The sequence below is a fragment of the Episyrphus balteatus genome, chromosome 1 (genome assembly GCF_945859705.1).
Source record: "Episyrphus balteatus chromosome 1, idEpiBalt1.1, whole genome shotgun sequence".
Lineage (NCBI taxonomy): Eukaryota > Metazoa > Arthropoda > Insecta > Diptera > Syrphidae > Episyrphus > Episyrphus balteatus.
Window position 1 is genome coordinate 165,217,415 of NC_079134.1, and position 19,309 is coordinate 165,236,723.

Below are 19,309 nucleotides of genomic sequence, written 5' to 3' on the forward strand. Positions count from 1 at the left end.
AAAAACTAACAGATTGCCATATTGTTTAACCGTCCATACATTTCATAAGGAAATCTTATTAAAATCAACGATTAATAAGGTTTTTTTAAGGAGATTTCTTATTATTTTTATAGAGAAAATCTTATTAAAATTTGACTGAAAAGTTGATTTTTTTTACAACTTAGCACTTGAACAAAAGTCGCGATCAATATTTTCATGGCAGGTTGGTTCAGGTGGTAAGGTGGGCGACTAATGATTTGAAGTCTCCAGTTCGATTCCCAGCCTGGTCATCGTTTTTTTTATTTTTTTGCAGATTTTAAAACAATAAGGAAAACCCGATTGTTTTAATAAGGTTTCCTTCTTGGATGAAAACCATAGAGAAATCTTATTGTTTTTGTTCTATTTTATGTGGTCTATTTTTCTCTGTGTATACTCCATTCATGGATAGTAATTTCGTATCAATTAACATTAAAATTGAAAAAAAAAAAAAATTATTTATGTGTTGGAATTTTTTGTGAATGTAACGTGAGTTACCATGGAATTGCCCATAAGGTTTCAATCGGTCTTAATAATACTCATAAGATAAATATGCTACCAGGGAGGCAGACAGTGTTAGTTTTAATATTCTTAATTATTTTCTTAAAGCAATTTTAAAATTGAAATATGTACCTTGTTTAAATCTTTTTTCATTTTTTTTAATTGACGCACTATACAAAATGACTCATAAGTTGTAAAAATGAATAAGTCTGTTCAGTCTTTTCTACTTTCAATGTTAAAAAAACGGTTTTCTGAACCTTCAACCATTACAAAAAAAATCTAATTTTAATATTTTTTTGGGAGACGATATTTAGTATTCTTTTAAAATGTTTAAAACATGTGGTTTTGTAAACCTACTAAAAATAAAAATAAGAACAGTTTCAAAAATTCCATTCCGAATTTGAAATCAATTTAAACGCATATTTTTCAAAAACAACAAGCTGAATGCAGAAATGCTGAAATTTTATGTAAAACTACTCTGTTAGTTATGTACCAAAAGTTCCAATTTTAAAATTTGACCAAGAAAGATTTCTTGCAATGGATGAAGGGGCTAAAAACCGTTTTTTGGCCCTAAAGTCCAGGGCAACAAAGGTGTCACAGTGTCACACTCAAAAACTCATTTTAGCCATTTTCTAAAAATTGATTTTTCAAATTGAAATTTAAAAAGTTTAATTATTTTTTTAAAGATTCAATTTTTTAAGTATTCAAGGACATTCCATTGATTGTAAAGTTCCTGGTTTTAATATTTGTAATAAATTTAAAGTGCCGTTATATTTTTTAGATCAATTTAAAAAATTTAGAGATAAATTGAAATCATTACTTTTATTTGTGTCAATTTACAAATAATATAGTTGCTAAAAATGAGGCTTCACTTGCCCAACATTAAAAACAACCAAATCTTAGAGTTTGTTTAAAATTGGTGGAAAGTTTGATTGGCTTAGTCACACAAAAAAAAAGACATAAAAGCATAAAAAGAGGAAACTTGAGAGTTTTCTGTGTTTAATAAATTTGGTTCTTCGTCTACCCTTTCTTAAACTGAAAAGCTTATTCGCAACGTATTAATCATAACTAAAAATGTTCGTAGGTACAAAGTTAAAAAAGACAGAAATCGTAAATATTGTTTTTATTTTCATTTGGAAGCAATTTAATTTTTATAGTTAGAAACTATGAATTGCATTTCTTGTTGTTGACATCAGCTATCAAATAAACAACAAAAAATAATTTCATATGAAAATATTTCATACTTTTTTTTAAAGTGTGGGGCCGTAGTTAGGTAAAAAAAAAAAATAGAGTTATAAATAATTTCCTACTATTTCTTCTGGAGGATAAAACATGAACTCAGTAATTTTGCAAACGAAAGTTCTAGATTTTAGGCAAAATAGGAAAAACTCAGCCCAAACTAAAAGATAGATTTTTATGTAAAAAAAAAAACATCGAAAAATTATTGGAGATATGAAAACCAGAGGTTGAACTTATTCTGCTTAATACATCACTTTTTTTCTGAACTTTTTATTAATTTCCGGGGTTGATACCTAAGTTATGACATTTTAATAAATTTTTTTGGGTTTTTGTTTGATACTTTGCTCGTGGTTTTTTCTTACGTGTGTGTGACATACTTTTTGGTAAGTAAAACTATTTTTAATATTAAGATTCTTGTTACATTTTTATTTTGTTTATTCTGACAGTTTTACCTCTATCGGAGGAAACGTTAAGTCTCTTGTGAACCAGAAACTACTTTATATTGGCAGAGCGAAAAATGGCAATGGTATATAGATCTAACACCGGATGTGCGTTTTGCTTGAATGCTTTGTTTCAAACATTGTGAAAAATAAACATAAAGATGACAAAAATAAAAAGAAACAAAAAAAAAACAACCGTAGATACCTTTATTTGTTTTTCAAATATATTTTTATTTCTCATATAACGCAAATGTATAAAAAAAAATTTAAATCAATTTTAACCATCGTTAATAACCAATTCCCCTTGATCGTGATTTGCTAAAAAAATTAACAAACTAACTTTGCAAACAATAAAAAAAAAATATTACACTTAATTGCCGCGGGTATACTAACTATATTAACCCAGCTTATGAGTTACCTATACCAAAGTTTTATTTCCTCGGCGGCCTTGACTTACTTTATAATGTATTTACTTACTCTTCTTTAAATTCGTATACAAAAAAATAACTTTAAAAATATGTGTGTAATGTGCGAACAGTGTGGTACATCAAAATTTTGATTCCGTCAAAGATGAAAAAAAAAAAAAAAAAAAATAAACGTGTTTTACCAGATTTCATCAAAAAATAAACATCAACTTTTAGTTAAAAAATGAACAACGTGTTGTTACTATTTGAATGAAATTTATTTTTATAGTAACCCCAGCCCACATGGAACCCCTCCCCGGATGGGTAGACAATCTTAATGGACCAACCGGAGTAATGATTGGAGCCGGCAAAGGTGTTATACGATCAATGATATGCAATGGAGAGCTCAAATCTGAGATAATACCGGTTGATATAGCAGTAAATGGATTGATTGTCTTGCCATATCACAATTCACAATTGGCTAAAAAGTAAGTAGTGAGTTTTTATATTTTTTGTATTTTAGAGATGATGACAGGTGGTTAAAATATTTGCGATAAATTAAATTTTAAATTTCTTTTGATGACAAATTTGTTGAGTGAAAAGTTGTTAAGAGTGATAAGTGTTGTCATACTTGTCAATTTGTATGCAATAAAAAAGCCAGGTGGTTTTTTTTATTGAGCTGACAGGTATACAAAACCTGTGGTTAAAAAATATGGAATAATTCAGGAAAAAAACATTTCTCTGTTAAAATTACATTTTTCCCACTTAATGGAAATTAATTTGTGACATGTTATTCATAAATTATGACAAAATTCCTCTCATAATGAAAGTTGACACAACTCATCACATGAACGCAACTAAGTTTAAAACATGATTAATGTCTAACATAAGTGGAGGGATTGCTTAACAGTGTAATGTCATGAATCAAAGTCTTTGGGAAAGAGTTATGGATGTGTGTATTTTTTTAAATACGCAATTATGTCCACAGGCTTGGACAAAGTAAGGTTTAAGAAATAATAGACATAACTCATTTGAGCCTACAACAATGTGTCCATATACCCTACGATTGTCATCATTTTAATGAGTTTTTGACAACTATTTTTTTAGGTTTAACAAGAAAGCTCTTTGCAGACAATAATTGTAATTTTGATTCTCCTCCAGTTACAATGAAAGGGCACTGGTTTAAACTTGGTGTCATATTCTACTCAAACGAAAAATGTTTTGGAAGAATATTAGGAATCACAGATAAAGTTTTCTACCATCATACAATAATAATTTAATAAAAAGCACTACTGGTTTTCACGTACTTGCTTTCATGGTAAAGGATGCTTTAAGTACCTATTAAGGCTTTTTAAAAAGAAAAATAATACAAGAAGAGAATAAAATGTTTTTGATGTGATAAAGTCTTATAAATTTATGAACCATGGCAGCCACCACAAAAAAGTGACGCCATTTTCTAACGTTACACTCTCGCACTTTCGCAGTGCGGCAAAAAATTTCAATTAAAAATAAACTATTAGAGATACAAAAATCTTCTATAGCTTATTTGAAAGATAATAACCTAAAGCTTAATCTACATGAAGGATTTTTAAAAATTCCGTCATTTGATAGGGTAAACAGGGGTAAAACGGAAAGATGAAATTTGGGGTAAAATCTAAACGCGATGTCGTAGAGAATTGATTTTTTTTGCTATAGATAGATGAGATTAATTTAAGAATAACTGCATTTAGGAAAAAATTCTAAAAAAAATTTGAAACTAAGCTATAACGTTTTTCTTGAACGTTGTACACGTGCTGGGGCTTTGACAAAATGATGATTTTGGGTAAATTTTTTTCGACAATTCTAAAGATGCTAGGTGAAAGATGAGGAAAAAACAATTAGGTGTCTGATACGGATTTTTTTCCAACATTTTTTCCAAATATGAATTTTTGAAAAACACCTTGTTTTTTTTAGGGGTATTTTTGGGTAATTTTTGATTTTTAGCTTTTTTTGGAGCGTTCAAAAAATCTCAAACTTTTAGGACATGTATGTTTTGGCCTTATGCATACATGTGCAAAAAATTGGAATCGTTTAGTGAGTTTTGACTGAATAACGGAAGAAACAAGTTTAAAAAAAAAACACGTTTTTTGACCGTTTTTAACCGATTTTCATCGTTTTTTATTTTCATCTTTTTTTCTTTAATAGATACAGGAAAAAAGTATATGGAGTAATGATAGACCATGACCACGACTATATGTGTGCGTTTCAATCATTTTCGTAAACACAATTTTGAAATAATGGTAAAATAAAATTTTAGAATTCAACAGGTTAAAACTTTTGACCAAGAGCAGATAGAAATTTTATTAAACTTTTATTAACATTATGATACAATTACCTTTCATTTCTTATATCACACATAACGGTAGAGTAACTACAAGCTATACAATGTTAAATCAAGAAACTTGCGAAAAACCTCAAAACACCAGTGGAGATCTGTTGCCCCCCGAACAGCCACCAGTGTGGGAAGTACCGTAATCTCAGTCTGGAAATTCGACATGGTTGACTTTAAAAAATTCTAACTTCTCTTGTAGGCATCTTTGAAATGAGATTGATACGTCATTTGAAAGGTGAAACAATAAAATGTTAATTGGCACATAAAAACAAAGTTTTAAAAGTTATTTATTTTTTTTTTTTTTTGATTGAAAACATTTTTTTAAATTGAACATTCAAGTTACTAAACTGATTTGTAACATTGCTTTTGTATTTTGGTTAATAGATAAATAACGTTCATTTGTTGGCTCTATCAGCTTTGAGGGAAATCCCTTCAGGAGTCTAGAATACAGCTGAAGATAAATAAATAAAATAAATAAGTATAGAAAAAATGACAGACAAAATAGATAGACCCAGTTTTTTCGGCTTCTCCATCTACCATCGTACTGCTATCTCCAGTTCGATTTTACCAATCCTACACTTTTTGCCCAGTACCTATATGTATGTACATTATATCGCAAGTAAAAAGAAAAAAAAAAGAAAACAACCACAAGGTTTAGGCAGTAGAATTATGTAAAGATGCATTTTATGTTTCTTGTTTTGTAAAGCCTTCTGAAATAGTGCGGAAGATGTTAACAATTTTGTTTCTCTATTAAGCTGGTAGGAAACTTTTAAAGAAGTCGCTGTTAATCTTACTCACCAAAAGTCTTACAGAGTTTCGTTAAGACCTTTAATCTACTCTTCACAACTATAAAGAAAACTGGTAGGTACTGAGGAAAGGTTCATGGAAGTCATACGAAAGCTATAACACACAAAATTTTGACATTCACAAAATTTCAGCCGAAATTTATTTTAAAAATCATAAAATAGCAATAAAAGAGTTTAATAAAACTAAAAATAAAAACATAAGCCGCATCTTTGATATACTCAAAAATGCATGTGGATTTGAGAATAAAAATGCTGCAAGTTGGAATCAAGTTGTTATGAAACTCCCTGAGATTTGAAGGGCTTTATAAAAAAAAATCAATTTTTCCTTATTACGCGACCTTTCTTTATTAAATTAATGTTATCTTCTTCGCCTATAGTATAGCCAATGCAGAAGATAATATTCATTTATAAAAAATCTGTTCTCAGGAAGCTTGATGCCTGCCAACTTGCTAAGATTAGTGTTGATTTTTGATACCTGAGACATTTTTACAGAATGACCCCTCCCGTCTATACACGGAGGAAAAAGACTTGCTAAGAACAAATAGAATCTTTATTAAATAAAACAGATTTCTGCATGGTTTTGTTCCAAGATAAATGATATTGTATTCGGTTAAATAAACTATTTCATAAGATCAGACATCTTTAATTTTTAATTTCTTTTACTTTTTACAATTTTTAATTTTTACTTCTAAAACCTCTAACTTTCAAAATTTTCCGCAATCTAGACCACCGCTCGGTTTTATAGGAAAAAATCGCAACGATTTATATAATCCGTTTTTTTAATTTCTTCGCTCTTTCTTATTCTCTCACTCTTTGTTTTTAGTTGGGAGGTAGCTACTCAATTTTGTTTTAAATTTTGAAACGTAAACATCACTGTTACGAGAGTGTGTTTTTTTGGTAAAAAAGTGTCTATTTCGTTAAGGAGTCTTAACATATAGTCGATAATTATGTTGTACTTAGTAAAAGTATGATCATAAAAGTTTATAATATATGAAATTCAATGTCCTGGAGAAGGATTTAATGTATTTTTATTGTTTTTCTCTTATTATATATTTAATAAAATGGAGTGTCAACTACTGTCTTAAGATTTTAACATTTTCTATAATTGACACCCCTGTGTCAATAACTGTCTTGTATTGGAGTACAAACGTTGACACTGTCTATAGTTGTACTTATAAAGAGTGTCAATAATTAGATCACTCTTTTAAATGAATACTAAGCTGGAAAAATGCCTAAATGTACTAGGAAATACACCAAAACGGACCTCGAAAAACGCTCTTGAAGCTGTGAGGATACAAAAGATGTCCAAAAAGGCTGCAGCCAAATTTTTTCATATTCCTCGAAATACTCAACTAACACAACAGCTTCTTACAATTGAAATCTCGCAGGTACCACTTTTGATACAGCTTGTATTGAGCTTGCTTAAGAATTTAATTGCTTATAGAAGTTCGAACTTGTTTAACAACTTGTAGTAAGTTGTTTGAATACTCCTAAAGAAACTTAACCGAAGAAAGCTTGTTTTTCGGATAAGCTTGGTTAGTCAATTTATAAACTATCTGTCAAATCTAAAAGCTTCGATAGAGCTTCGGTAAAGCTTCGTTTAAGATTCTTTTAGACCTTATAAGTACATTGTTATAAAGGGTCTAACTTGTATAACGTTGCCCTTTTCCATGCCCAACAACCTAACTAAATGTTGAATGCTGAAATGTATCTTCGGTAATACCTTTATCGAAGCTGAAATGTTAATTGGGAGAGGATGTACTTCATGCCGTCAAGGGTTTTCTTGAAGAAGACAAAAAGGAAAATCCATTTGGGCCACAAAACAGGCGAACGGCTAGTTTAAGGCATTTTTGAGCCGACAACCTGCAAAGGGTGCCACGTAAAGGTTTAAGAAAATGACTTAAATCAGCCTCAACAAAAAAATCGTAATTTGTATTTCCAACTGTCTGTTTGAAGATATGTCAATAATTGTATAAATATGTGGTGTCAATAGTTGTACAAGAATGTCAATAATTGTATAAATATGTGATGTCAATAGCTGTACAAGAGTGTCAATAATTATATATTTTGGTAGAGTGTTAGAAAAATCAAAATTTAACAATATCACGAATCTCTTAACCGATTTTAATACAAATATAATGAAAAACAATTGAGTAAGGTATTTAAAAGTGTACTTAGAGTTTCACATATCCATACCAATTATGTTTGCCAGCTGTGTGAACTGAAAAATTCCTTATGGGTGTCAATAACTGTATCGCTTACGCTATATGGCTGCGATTTTTTGTATTATTTTTCTGATAACTGTCACCACCTACCCTATCTACCGTTTTCGTTTCGACGTTAACTTTTGGAACACCCTGTATAATGGGAAGATAGGAATTTTCATAGATATTTAGCATTTTTTCCTTTTTTTTCAATAAAGCGATGTCGTACATCTGCAAATATTAGTACTACCTATTGTATCTTCTTTGTACTAACTCAATAAAAAAAACTCTTTTTAACTTGAGTTGTTTGTTTTCTTTTCATTGCACGTCCTTTTGAATGATCACCAGACCAGATCGAGTGCCAGTTTTTAATATAACTTGCTCCGACAATAAGAAGAAAACATGGAAGTGGATCATGGACGTGGGCAAACAGTTTGCCTTTGATTATCCATTTGAGATTGGCCTTTGGTATCCTGATGGTAATATGACAACAAACAAACTTTACCACTGGTTTTGTGTGATATTCTTCATGTGGCTGCCGGCTTATGTGATTGACTTTTTGCTGTTTATATTCCGACAAAAGAGATTGTATAAGATTTTGTTTTTTTTTTCTTCATTTTTACTTTCGATTGGTCTTGGAATATAGTTTGGGAGTGAATGTTGAATTTTTAAAAATTCAACTAAAACATTGCTTCCTCGACTATGTTTAAAGGCTGGTCAAAAGATTTAGTACAAATTTTTATCATTTTTTCGACAGCATGGTACGTGTTCAAACAAAAATCGCTACTGGATTGGAACTTTTGCAGTTCTTCACAACACGAGCTTGGGACTTTAAGTCTGATAATTTTATGAGAGCATTTTATGGACTTAATGAAAAAGATCGCGAGATGTAAAATTCTTTAAATTAAATATTAAAATAAGACTAATTGTTTTTGTTTATTTATTTTGGTAACAGTTTCAAGATGAATACCGATGACTTGGACGAATTGGAATACATGAAACATAGCTTCCTTGGAGGCAGACAGTATGTGATGAAAGAGCCTCCATCATCTCTTCCCAGATCTAGATCACAGCTGAAATTGTAAATAAATCATACTTATACAGGGTGTCCCACAGTCACCGCCCCAAATGAAAACCATGGATTCCTGAGGTCATTTTAAGTCGAAAAACTTAAGAGGTAATTTTCTCGTTTTCGTCCCGTTTTCAAATTACCACGGTTTTTATGATTTTTTCTCTTTTGTCCTTTAACTCGCCTTATCTTTGCCAAACTACGTTTGATTTGAAAGATTTTTTTTGCAACCAATCAAGAATTTATTGCAGTTTAAGTTTGTCTCAAAACTTTTTTTTCTGCGTTCAACCGTTTCTCCACAATTTTGCATCAAACACAACTTTTTTCGTTTTTTTAAGTTGTTTTTTACACTTTCATATCATTTAAGTCAAAAAAACACGTTAATGAGTATAAATTTTTTGTGCATTTTATTAAAGCCCAGTTTATTTTCATAAAAAAAATAAGTTTTATTTCATAAAAAAGGCTACTGAAAGTAATTAAAAAAAATAAACAAACTGAGTGAATGAAAAAAAAAAATAATTTTTAAATAAAAAATTAATTTAAATGAATTAAAAACTTTTTCTGAGCAATTGTGGATAAGAAAACAACAAATAGATAAAGCTCAGAAAAAGTTTTAATTCATTTAAATTAATTTTGTATTGAAAAATTATTTTTTTTTAATTCACTCAGTTTGTTTATTTTTTTTTAATTACTTTCAGTAGCCTTTTTTATGAAATAAAACCTATTTTTTTTATGAAAATAAACTGGGGTTTAATAAAAAGCACAAAAAATTAATACTCATTAACGTGTTTTTTTGACTTAAATAATATGAAAGTGTAAAAAACAACTTAAAAAACGAAGAAAGTTGTGTTTGATGCAAAATTGTGGAGAAACGGTTGTCCGCAGAAAAAAAAGTTTTGAGACAAACTTAAACTGCAATAAATTCTTGATTGGTTGCAAAAAAAATCTTTCAAATCAAACGTAGTTTGGCAAAGATAAGGCCAGTTAAAGGACAAAAGAGAAAAAATCATAAAAACCGTGGTAACTCGAAAACGAGACGAAAACGAGAAAATTACCTCTTAAGTTTTTTGACTTAAAATGACCTCAGGAATCCATGGTTTTCATTTGGGGCGGTGACTGTGGGACACCCTGTATAACGGAAAATTTCCTCAATTTTTTATCAATTCTCAGTTTATATGTCTTGGATCGAGCATGTAAGATCATCATTTTGGGAACTCTACTCTATTGGGTATACTTAAAATTGGGACTGAACACAATGAACACTCCTTTGTCAGATGCAGTTACTATGCAGAATATTAAGCCTTAAAATCAGAAGTTATAACGTTTTATTTAAATTAGTTGTGATTTATTTAATCGGGATGTGCAAATCATATTACTCGTAATTTTTTTTTCTCATATTTGTTTTTTTTTTTTTTAAACAATATTCGTTATAAATAATATCATTATGTTCATATCCATTTAGAAAATAATATTGTTTGTTTTTCATTGTAATTAAGTTAAGATTTAAACAAATTATCCAGTTTTTTGTATTTTTTTTTTATATTTTATTGGATTTTCGACTGATTGTTTCAAATTATTTTTTTTATAATTTTATAAATAAATACAAAAATATAAGGTAATGATTTTATTTGGATGCATTAGTTTAAAGGTAATGTTGTAAACTATTCTATATATATTATCTTAAAAAAACATAACTTTTAAGGTAGACGACACAAATTAAAAAAAAAAAAACATAATCCTTAACTTATTAGCTAAGAAATTGCATGCAGGAAAACTGACAGGGATAGGTACGAAAATGAGGTTCAAGAAAGCGGGAATATACAGGGTGTCCCAAAAGTAATGGATCAAATGAAATATGCTGATAGGCCAACTTAAGGGCTCTCAGAATTTGGTAACTTGTTCATCCCAAATCCTTACGGTTTTCGATTTAATGCAGTTTTTGTGAAATTTCGATAAATCCCGACTTTGCAACAGTATTTTGCTTCCTCCGCTCATAATTGATTTTTGTTTTTTACAATTCTTTCACTAAAACATTAGAAAAAAAAATTAAAGTAACAAAATTCCATTAAAATTTTTTTTTTTCAAAAACTTTTTTGATTTTTGACAAGAAATATCTGTCTGCAAATTTTGAATAAAATTGGCTTAGCCTTTGATGAAATATACGACATTAACTAAAAAATACATCAATTTTACAGAAAACGGCAACGCCATACCGATCTCCGAAATTTTTGTGAAAAACTAAAAACGCAGTTTTGTTAGAATCATTCAGACTATAACGAACACCAAATTTAATCGAAATCGTTAGAGTCGTTTCCGAGAAAATTGCAATAACTCATTAACTATACACGGGAAGAGCCGACATTAGCGATAAAAAAAAGAAACTGTCATATTTCCACAATCCGTATTTTTTGAGAAAAACTAAAAACGTAGTTAAATTAGATATACGTGCAGCATTACTTGTGTCAAATTTAATCAAAATTGTTAAAGCCATTTTCGAGAAAATTGCAATACCTCGAAAAGTTAGTATGGGATGTATACGTTCAATTCGAGATATTAAAAAAAAAAAAAAACAAACCTTGGAAATTACGAAAAAACTATCTGTGCCAAATTTCATGAAAATGTGCCGAGCCGTTTAGGCTGCAGCTGCTTGTATACAGATGGACACACGGACGCAGAGACCGATGGACGTCATAAAGAAACCCACTTTTTTGAACTTCTCGATTATCGTAATGTTAGTTTTGATTGAAACCTCGAATTTTTTTTTGACACGAAACCAATACTTTACTTATAGAGCAAGTTATAAAAGATCAAATATAAATTACTTAAAAAAAAAATGGCAAACAAAATTTAAACTGAATTTTCGTCAAGATATCACAAAAGAATAAGTGATGCAAGAGCAAAAATTTTTTTTTTTCGTAACTGATAAAATATGGTTTTTGTTTTTTAAATAAGTCGAAACTTTTTGCCAGTAGCACTTTGGGCTTGCGTTTCAAAGCTACTTTATATTTAAGTTAACCCTCTTAAAAGGAGTTGTTTTTTTTTTATTTTTTTTATTTAAATAAAAGTTACTTAAAATCTTTTTTGTAGTGAATTTTTTTGAAATCAGTTCAAAAGTCAGAATATAATTTTTACTGCATAAGAAGAATTCAACATGAACGTGATAGGAAAGCAAGCCCACAGTAAACAATCATGATGAATCTTAAATCAACGACGATAATATTCTCTTATGATTGCTAAAGTTAATTTAAACAAACGTCCACTATACAATATTCTATTTTAAAATAACTTCAGTGAAAATGCATCAATTTTTTTTTTATTATTGTAACAATAAATTGCAGGTAACATGAGTTAACTAAATATTTTCAAATGTTTCCCCGAAATATTAAACAAGTGTTGGTTTTGTCACTAATTTGTTATTTTGTATGTATGGAATCTTCATTAAAAATAAATTAAGATAATCAGTTTTACAGAAAAACTACTCTGATTAATGTCTGATTAATTTAACGTGAGTTACCAACAGAATTTTATTATTTTTCTAAGGAAATGAAAAAAATTTTATTACTTAACTATGAAAGTGATTGCGGTATGCTACATTAATGGAGTACATATTTTTCGTATCAAAAAAATTGACAGAAAAAAAATTATCTATTTATGTACCTTTTGGGAACTTTTCTGAATGTAACTTGATTTGCCATGAAATTGCTCTTATGAAGAAATTATTAATCAACATTTATAAAAAAAAACAAAAAAAACTTCAAATGTTAAAAAAATATTTTTGTAATTTGTAACATTTTCATTTTATTTTAAACTAGCTGACCCGGCGGACTTCGTTCCGCCATTTCTTGTATTTATTTCCAATTTTCGACTTTGTAATGAACAAAAAAAAGGGGATTAAAACTTTAAAAGTTTGTAAGATGAGTCTAAAAATATTCACTTTTAAACTTTTAGCAAAAAGTAGCCTAAGTAAAATGCTCACTACATGCACTACAATGCTGCACCACACAAAATTTCACAATGCAAAGTTATTAACTCTTTCAAACGTTTTTTCCATAAATATTTCAATACGGCTTGTTACGGCACTTTAAAAAATCAGCGTTTTGCAAATACACCCTATTATCAATATCGCACTTTAACGGCTCTTTATAAATTTGAATAATGTGTATGCTATTTAGCCTGCCCTTTCTTACGCCCATTTTTACTCGACTTTAGAAAATATTTTGATCTCTCTTTTTGGTACCTACATATAGTTAAATTTTTTCGTAAAGCATGTGCGAGTCAGCGGAAATATGCTAACCCATAATGTGCATGAGCGTGGTTCGCTCAACTGGTTCGCTCGGCAAGCTATTCCTACGCTATGAAAAGCATGGCGTTATGTGAATTTCTCAAAATTGATTGTAAGCAACATGGATGCAATGGAGAGAATCAATTTAATTGTCTCTTAATAAAAACAAAAAAAACATATACTTTATTTTCTCATGCTATAAATCAATTTTTTCGATGACAACCTATAATAAATTTTAGATCATGTGAAAGCCTATTATTTCACCTTTCACATGACGTTTTAATGATATTTCTACGATGCCTACAAAAAAAGTAAGAATTTTTTAAAGCCAACCATATCAAAAGTTCAAACTGAGATTACGGTACTTCCCACACTGGTCACCACCAATGGTGGCTGGTCATGATCAACCGATCTCCACAGGTGTTTTTAGGTATTTCTCAAGTTTTTAATTTAACATTATGTAGGTTGTAGTTGATGTACGGCTATGTGCGATATGTGCGATCAAATGAAAGGTAATATCATCAAGATGCTCAATAAAGTTAAATACAATTATTATGTGCTCTCAATCAAAAGATGTGACGTGTTGAAAAATAGAACTTTATTTTACCGTTATTCAAGATTGTGTTTACATTTTGATACAAATATACAATTATAGTCTTGCTTATTATCTATCTACACAGAAAATTTCATTCATTTATATGTTGAAGAAAAAGAGATAAAAATAAAAAACAGTTAAAAACGGCCAAAAAAATTGGAACAAAAAAACTTGTTTTTCCCGTTATTCGGTCAAAAATCATTTTAAAAATTCAATTATTTGCACATGCATGCGCATAATTAAAACCCATATGTCCTATTAATTTAAAATTTTTCACAGTTTTTTAAAAATTCCTTGTTTTTTTCAAAAATTCATATTTAAAAGTACAGGGTCTATGAAAAAAATCCGTATGAGACGCCTATTTTTTTTTAGTATCTTTCTAATGGTGTAATTCAAATTTCTGTACAAAATTTTGCCTATCTGTAATTAATCTTTTGTCGAAGGTATATCACATGTTTTGACTGCAAAAAACCCTTAACAACTTAATTTTGAAATTTTTTAGAATATTTTCATTACCTTTTCCAAACTAACAATAAATGTATCTATCAATTTAAAAAAATCAGATCTCTAAAACTTACCGTTTAGAAAATAGCCTCTTTTTTCAATGTACTGTTACCCCTATTTACCCTATAAAATCATCAATTTTTTTTGTAATAAACTTTCTACTCTTATTCCTCTTTTATTAAAAAAAAAATTAAAGAAAATCAGACAACCGGTTTGGCCGGTTAGCGAACGTACACAAAACCAAACTTTAATTTACTATATATAAGAATATCACATCAGCCACCCATACAGTAGGCCCCAGTGTGCACCAGTGTATGAAGTTAGCAAAATAGTGAACTGACCAATATCATTAACATTACCATCATTAATGGCATCACGAAGTTGAAAGTAGGTACTCCTCAGAATTGAACTTCTTTTGATCAAAAAAAAAATAGAATTTAATCGTTCTTTTTGTGCATACATACCTAAATACATATCCACAGCATGACACAACAAAATCTGATTAAATTCATGTTTGCGAACTATTAACATATACGCAAATGTTGTCAAAATCAGGCCTTAAACGATAATAATTATTTTGAAAGCCTGTCTAATAAATTTGTTTACAAATTAAGCTTAGTTTTTTTTTTTTTTTAAGTGAGAGTGTTTTTTTACTCGTACAAATTGACAGCTATGTAAAGATGCGAGAAAAGGTATTATTTTTTTTGTATACAAACCATCTACACATTAATACCTTTCAAACAAAAAAAAAATTACCAAAATCGGACCAGCCAAACGCGAGTTTATCGGCCACACACACTAAATGAACTCATTTTTATATATAAGATAATTTTGAAATTGTGATATTTTAAATTTTAATTTAAGTTTTAACAAGTTTAACAGTTCGGTCAAAATAGACATTCAACCCAGAAATAATTCGCATATAGAGCTGAAAATTGGTACAGAGCATTGAAATAAATGTTGATTAAAGTAAAATGCCAAAAGTCCCATGTGTGCATGAAAAGTTATTCAAGTTTACATGTCGAAAATTTTCATATATAACGTTGTAACGGGAGAAGCTATAAAAAAAGTAGACTTGTAGGTTTTGTAATTCCCTAAAAAAAAAGTCATGACACTTTTTTTTCTATCGTTTAGAAGATATCATGATGTTAAAATTAATGTGTCAAATGTCGAAAATAATGATTTTTTGCCTATTTCTCTTAAACGATTAGTCCTATCGCAAAGTTATCTTGAAAAACTGGTAGATATTGTGATCCTCTATATAAAAACATTTTTTGTTTGTTTTTTTTTTTTTTTTTAAGTAGTCGCACAGTGTGGCCAATCACGAATCTAGCTGGACAAAATTAATAACTCGCGTTAAATCGACTTTTTTTCTAAACAGTTTTAAACAAATGAATGTAAATAGATAAAATTCTATAAAAAAGAAAGATTTTTTAAAAAGAAATCTAAATTTCTGCAAAAGGTGGGTCAAAATAGTGATGAAGAAAATGCATTTTTGAATTTATGTTTCCGTAAACATATTCTATGATTGGATATACTTAATTATTTGAAAAAACGCTTGAAAAATCTCAATAAATAAAAACTCTATTGCTATTCAAGAATAAAGAGAGGCAGAATAATTAGCTTTTATTAAGAAAAAGAACTTTTACACACGTTTTTGACAGGTGACATACATGGTTTATTTTCTCAATATCATGATCTAAATTAAAATTTTAGCAATGATTTTAATTAAATATGTTTCAAAATTATAAAAAATGGCATTACCTTTAAAAATATCTGCAGATAATTTAAAAAAGTAACTCCTTTTTGTGCGATGCAAGCTTGAAACATAAGGGCCTATTAAAAACAGCTATGTTTATATTACCTTCGATGTTTTTCAAGCTAATAATTCTCTTAATTTCTTCGTGACCCTATTTCTGGCCTTTTACACTTGCTTGCTTTTTGCATTGAACTTCTTTAAAATGTACCGACAGAAAAGCATCATTCATCAATGATAATGCCTCATAAGTTGAAAATTCCAGTGGTTTAGTGGTTCCAGAGGATCAAAACTTAATCTTTTATACATTTTGATCCTTCACTCAAAGAAAATTTCGATAAATCCTTTACGGTTTTATTGGAATATGCTTTTTCAATTTTGCGGAGAGCGATTCTACTGATTTTAACTATTTTCTAATGGATAGGTGCACTTAGGAGACTTTTAACCTTCCATTTGTTATATTTTTCCCGTTTTTTTTAGTTTTTAAAAATTCTATTCTACTTTTATTTCACTATCTACTGCTTTCGTTTATTTAGTTATCAATCACATACCTAATATTGGTCAAGCAAAATGAAATTCATGTTTAAAGAGCGGTCCAAAGTGTCTTCCACCTTTTTTGTCTTTTTTTCGCTTAACTTGAAGCACAAACCTTTTATATATGTTTTAATTTTTATTTATTGTCAAAAATGTTCCAAAGATTATACCTGCTCATTAAAAGATCAAAAAAACTGTCTTTTCGATCTTATTTGGCAGTTTTGACACTTTTTTCGAAAATTTGTTTTTTTTTTGAAAATCTTGACTTCATTTTGAAAAGTGAAAAAAGTTGTATGGCGGTCGAGAAAACGCGAGACATGTAAATAGCTAATCTTAATGCCAACACTCCACAATACATTAATTAATTAATTTCAGACCGGAAAAATGCGGAAAAATTAACTTTACCTCTAATTGAAAAAGAAAAATATTTTTTTTTGCACTTCCTAGCCTTCTTACAGAATTTATTTTTTTTTTAAATAGTTGCAATGGTAATTAATAAATAAAAATTATAATACTTTACCTCCAAATGTAGATTAACAATTAAAAAAACAATTACAACAAAAAAACTACCACAGCGTTTTTAATCGTCAACCAAACTCAAGCGAAAAATAGAATACTTTGTATTATCTCCATTCAACTGTTGACAAGAACCAACTTTCAAGCTTAGCTTACGCTAATCCGAGATGAAAACAAAAAAAACAAACATGAATTACAGTTACCCATTGTATGGAGCTCAACTCATGATTAAAAATAATGTGGCTAAACTTTTTGTTTCTATTTTGTCTAGTCAGATTGTGAGTCGTTCCGAAAAATTTTTTTTCTTGGTCAAAACTCGAAATTCGCGAATTTTTGTACCTAAATTCTAAAATATGATTTTTTTGACATATATTTTTAACTCACTTTGTAGACTATAACGTTAAATAAAATATATCTTAAGATATGCTTTAGTAACACTTATCGCTTTAAAGGTAGTGCGCTCAAAGAGTGGTAGGTATATATTGAAAATATGGTTTTTTCGTCTGTTTTCGTCAAATAGTCAATGTTATCTAAACAAATTTTCATATCATTGTGTAGATTATGTGCTCTTTTACATAATTTAATTCAGTTTTTATTGCTCAGAGCTGCAATTTTTAATCTGGGCAAAAATCTAAAATAACTGTTTATCATACTATTAACTCTTTTGAAACGCAGTTTTTTTTTTAAATTTTAAATTTATTTATTTTATTTTATATAGCCCATGATGTTTTCCAATAAATAGGATTGAGATGTGCTATTACGTAGCTACCATTGCTTGGAAGGTATTAGGTTTTAAAAAAAGGACTATACGAAAAGATCGTGTGTTTTGTTTTTTATTTTCGAAATTTAACCTTGAATAACTATTTATGCACTGATGGGATTTTTGGGCATTTTAAACCAAAATTAAAAAAATTCACACTACAACTATATTTTAAACATTCAGGGTTTTTTTTTACAAGAGTGAATTTGTTTCACAACTAAATAAATTATCATTTTGCGGGTCACTGTGGTGTATACGTAACTTTTTTTTTTAATCGAAAAATCTTAGTGCAACTTGTTCTATATTTTTGAGTGATTATTAAAACGAGTTGATGTCAGTTGATTATTTTGTGACCTTTTAAATAGTTTTAAATATAGATTTCTAAGGGCCACTTTTGAGCTTGTGAAAAAATAACTTCAGATAAGAAAAACAATATCTGCCAGAAATCTAGTTTTTTTTTTTAATATTCGACTATAATGCGTTGTTAGCAATGTATGTTCGAAACATACTTAATTTTATCAACAATTTCTCAAGAACACACATACAAAAAAACATCGTCTTCAATAAGGTTTAAAACAAAAAGTAATAAGGATTTACTGGTAACTCTGTTGTCGGTAAAATGGCGGGAAAATTTCGAGTTGGTATTCAAATTTGAACATTTCAATCAGATGTAAACGAAAGTTGACCAACAAACAAAATTCAAATTAATAAATCCTAATATCACACTAAAAATAATAAACTCTCCACTTTTAAGAAATCTTTCAAAGGCGCCTAAAATCCCACAATGAAAAAAAAAAACACCGATTTGATCTCACATCCAACTTTTATCCATTACTGTACTTTCATGAAAGACAAAAGTCAATAGCACCCTCTTTGCTTTTAAACTGGTCGATTAAAAAAAACCAGTCAACACGCCATTTCACCGGCAAACCATAACACCACTGGGTCAGAATACCAAATTCAAAATACAAAATAAATTATTTGTTTATGTTTTTCCTGCTCTTTTAGTTTCGTTTTTTTTTCGCATAATTATTTATTTTATGTTTACTTTGGTAAACAAATTTTGTTCAAATTCATTACCTACCGCAGGTATTCTACAAGTACTATTATACACCCTCACCATTACCCCCAGCCAATGACTTAAATCGCCATAAAAAATAGTGTATAGGCACTCGCAATCGTAATCGTATTGTACTCGCGCACATAAATGATCACTTTAAATGCATACAGTGTTCCAAACAATATTGCGCTATTGTTAATTTTTTTTTTTTTTTATTTAATGTTATTTGTCGAGCAGTGAAACATTTTTCAAT

At 29.1% G+C, this 19,309-nt stretch overlaps 1 protein-coding gene across 1 annotated transcript in view; it reads left to right on the forward strand.

The window, feature by feature from the left end:
- LOC129905927 (putative fatty acyl-CoA reductase CG5065) overlaps nucleotides 1-10,452 on the forward strand; it is a 32,148-nt gene extending 21,696 nt beyond the window's left edge. Inside the window, exons 5-9 of the mRNA XM_055981554.1 lie at nucleotides 2,889-3,087; nucleotides 8,329-8,568; nucleotides 8,738-8,869; nucleotides 8,936-9,061; nucleotides 10,220-10,452. Coding sequence (XP_055837529.1) covers nucleotides 2,889-3,087; nucleotides 8,329-8,568; nucleotides 8,738-8,869; nucleotides 8,936-9,061; nucleotides 10,220-10,355 — 833 coding nt within the window. The 3' untranslated portion in view covers nucleotides 10,356-10,452. The remainder of the gene's footprint in view (nucleotides 1-2,888; nucleotides 3,088-8,328; nucleotides 8,569-8,737; nucleotides 8,870-8,935; nucleotides 9,062-10,219) is intronic.
- Nucleotides 10,453-19,309: the final 8,857 nt, after the last annotated feature.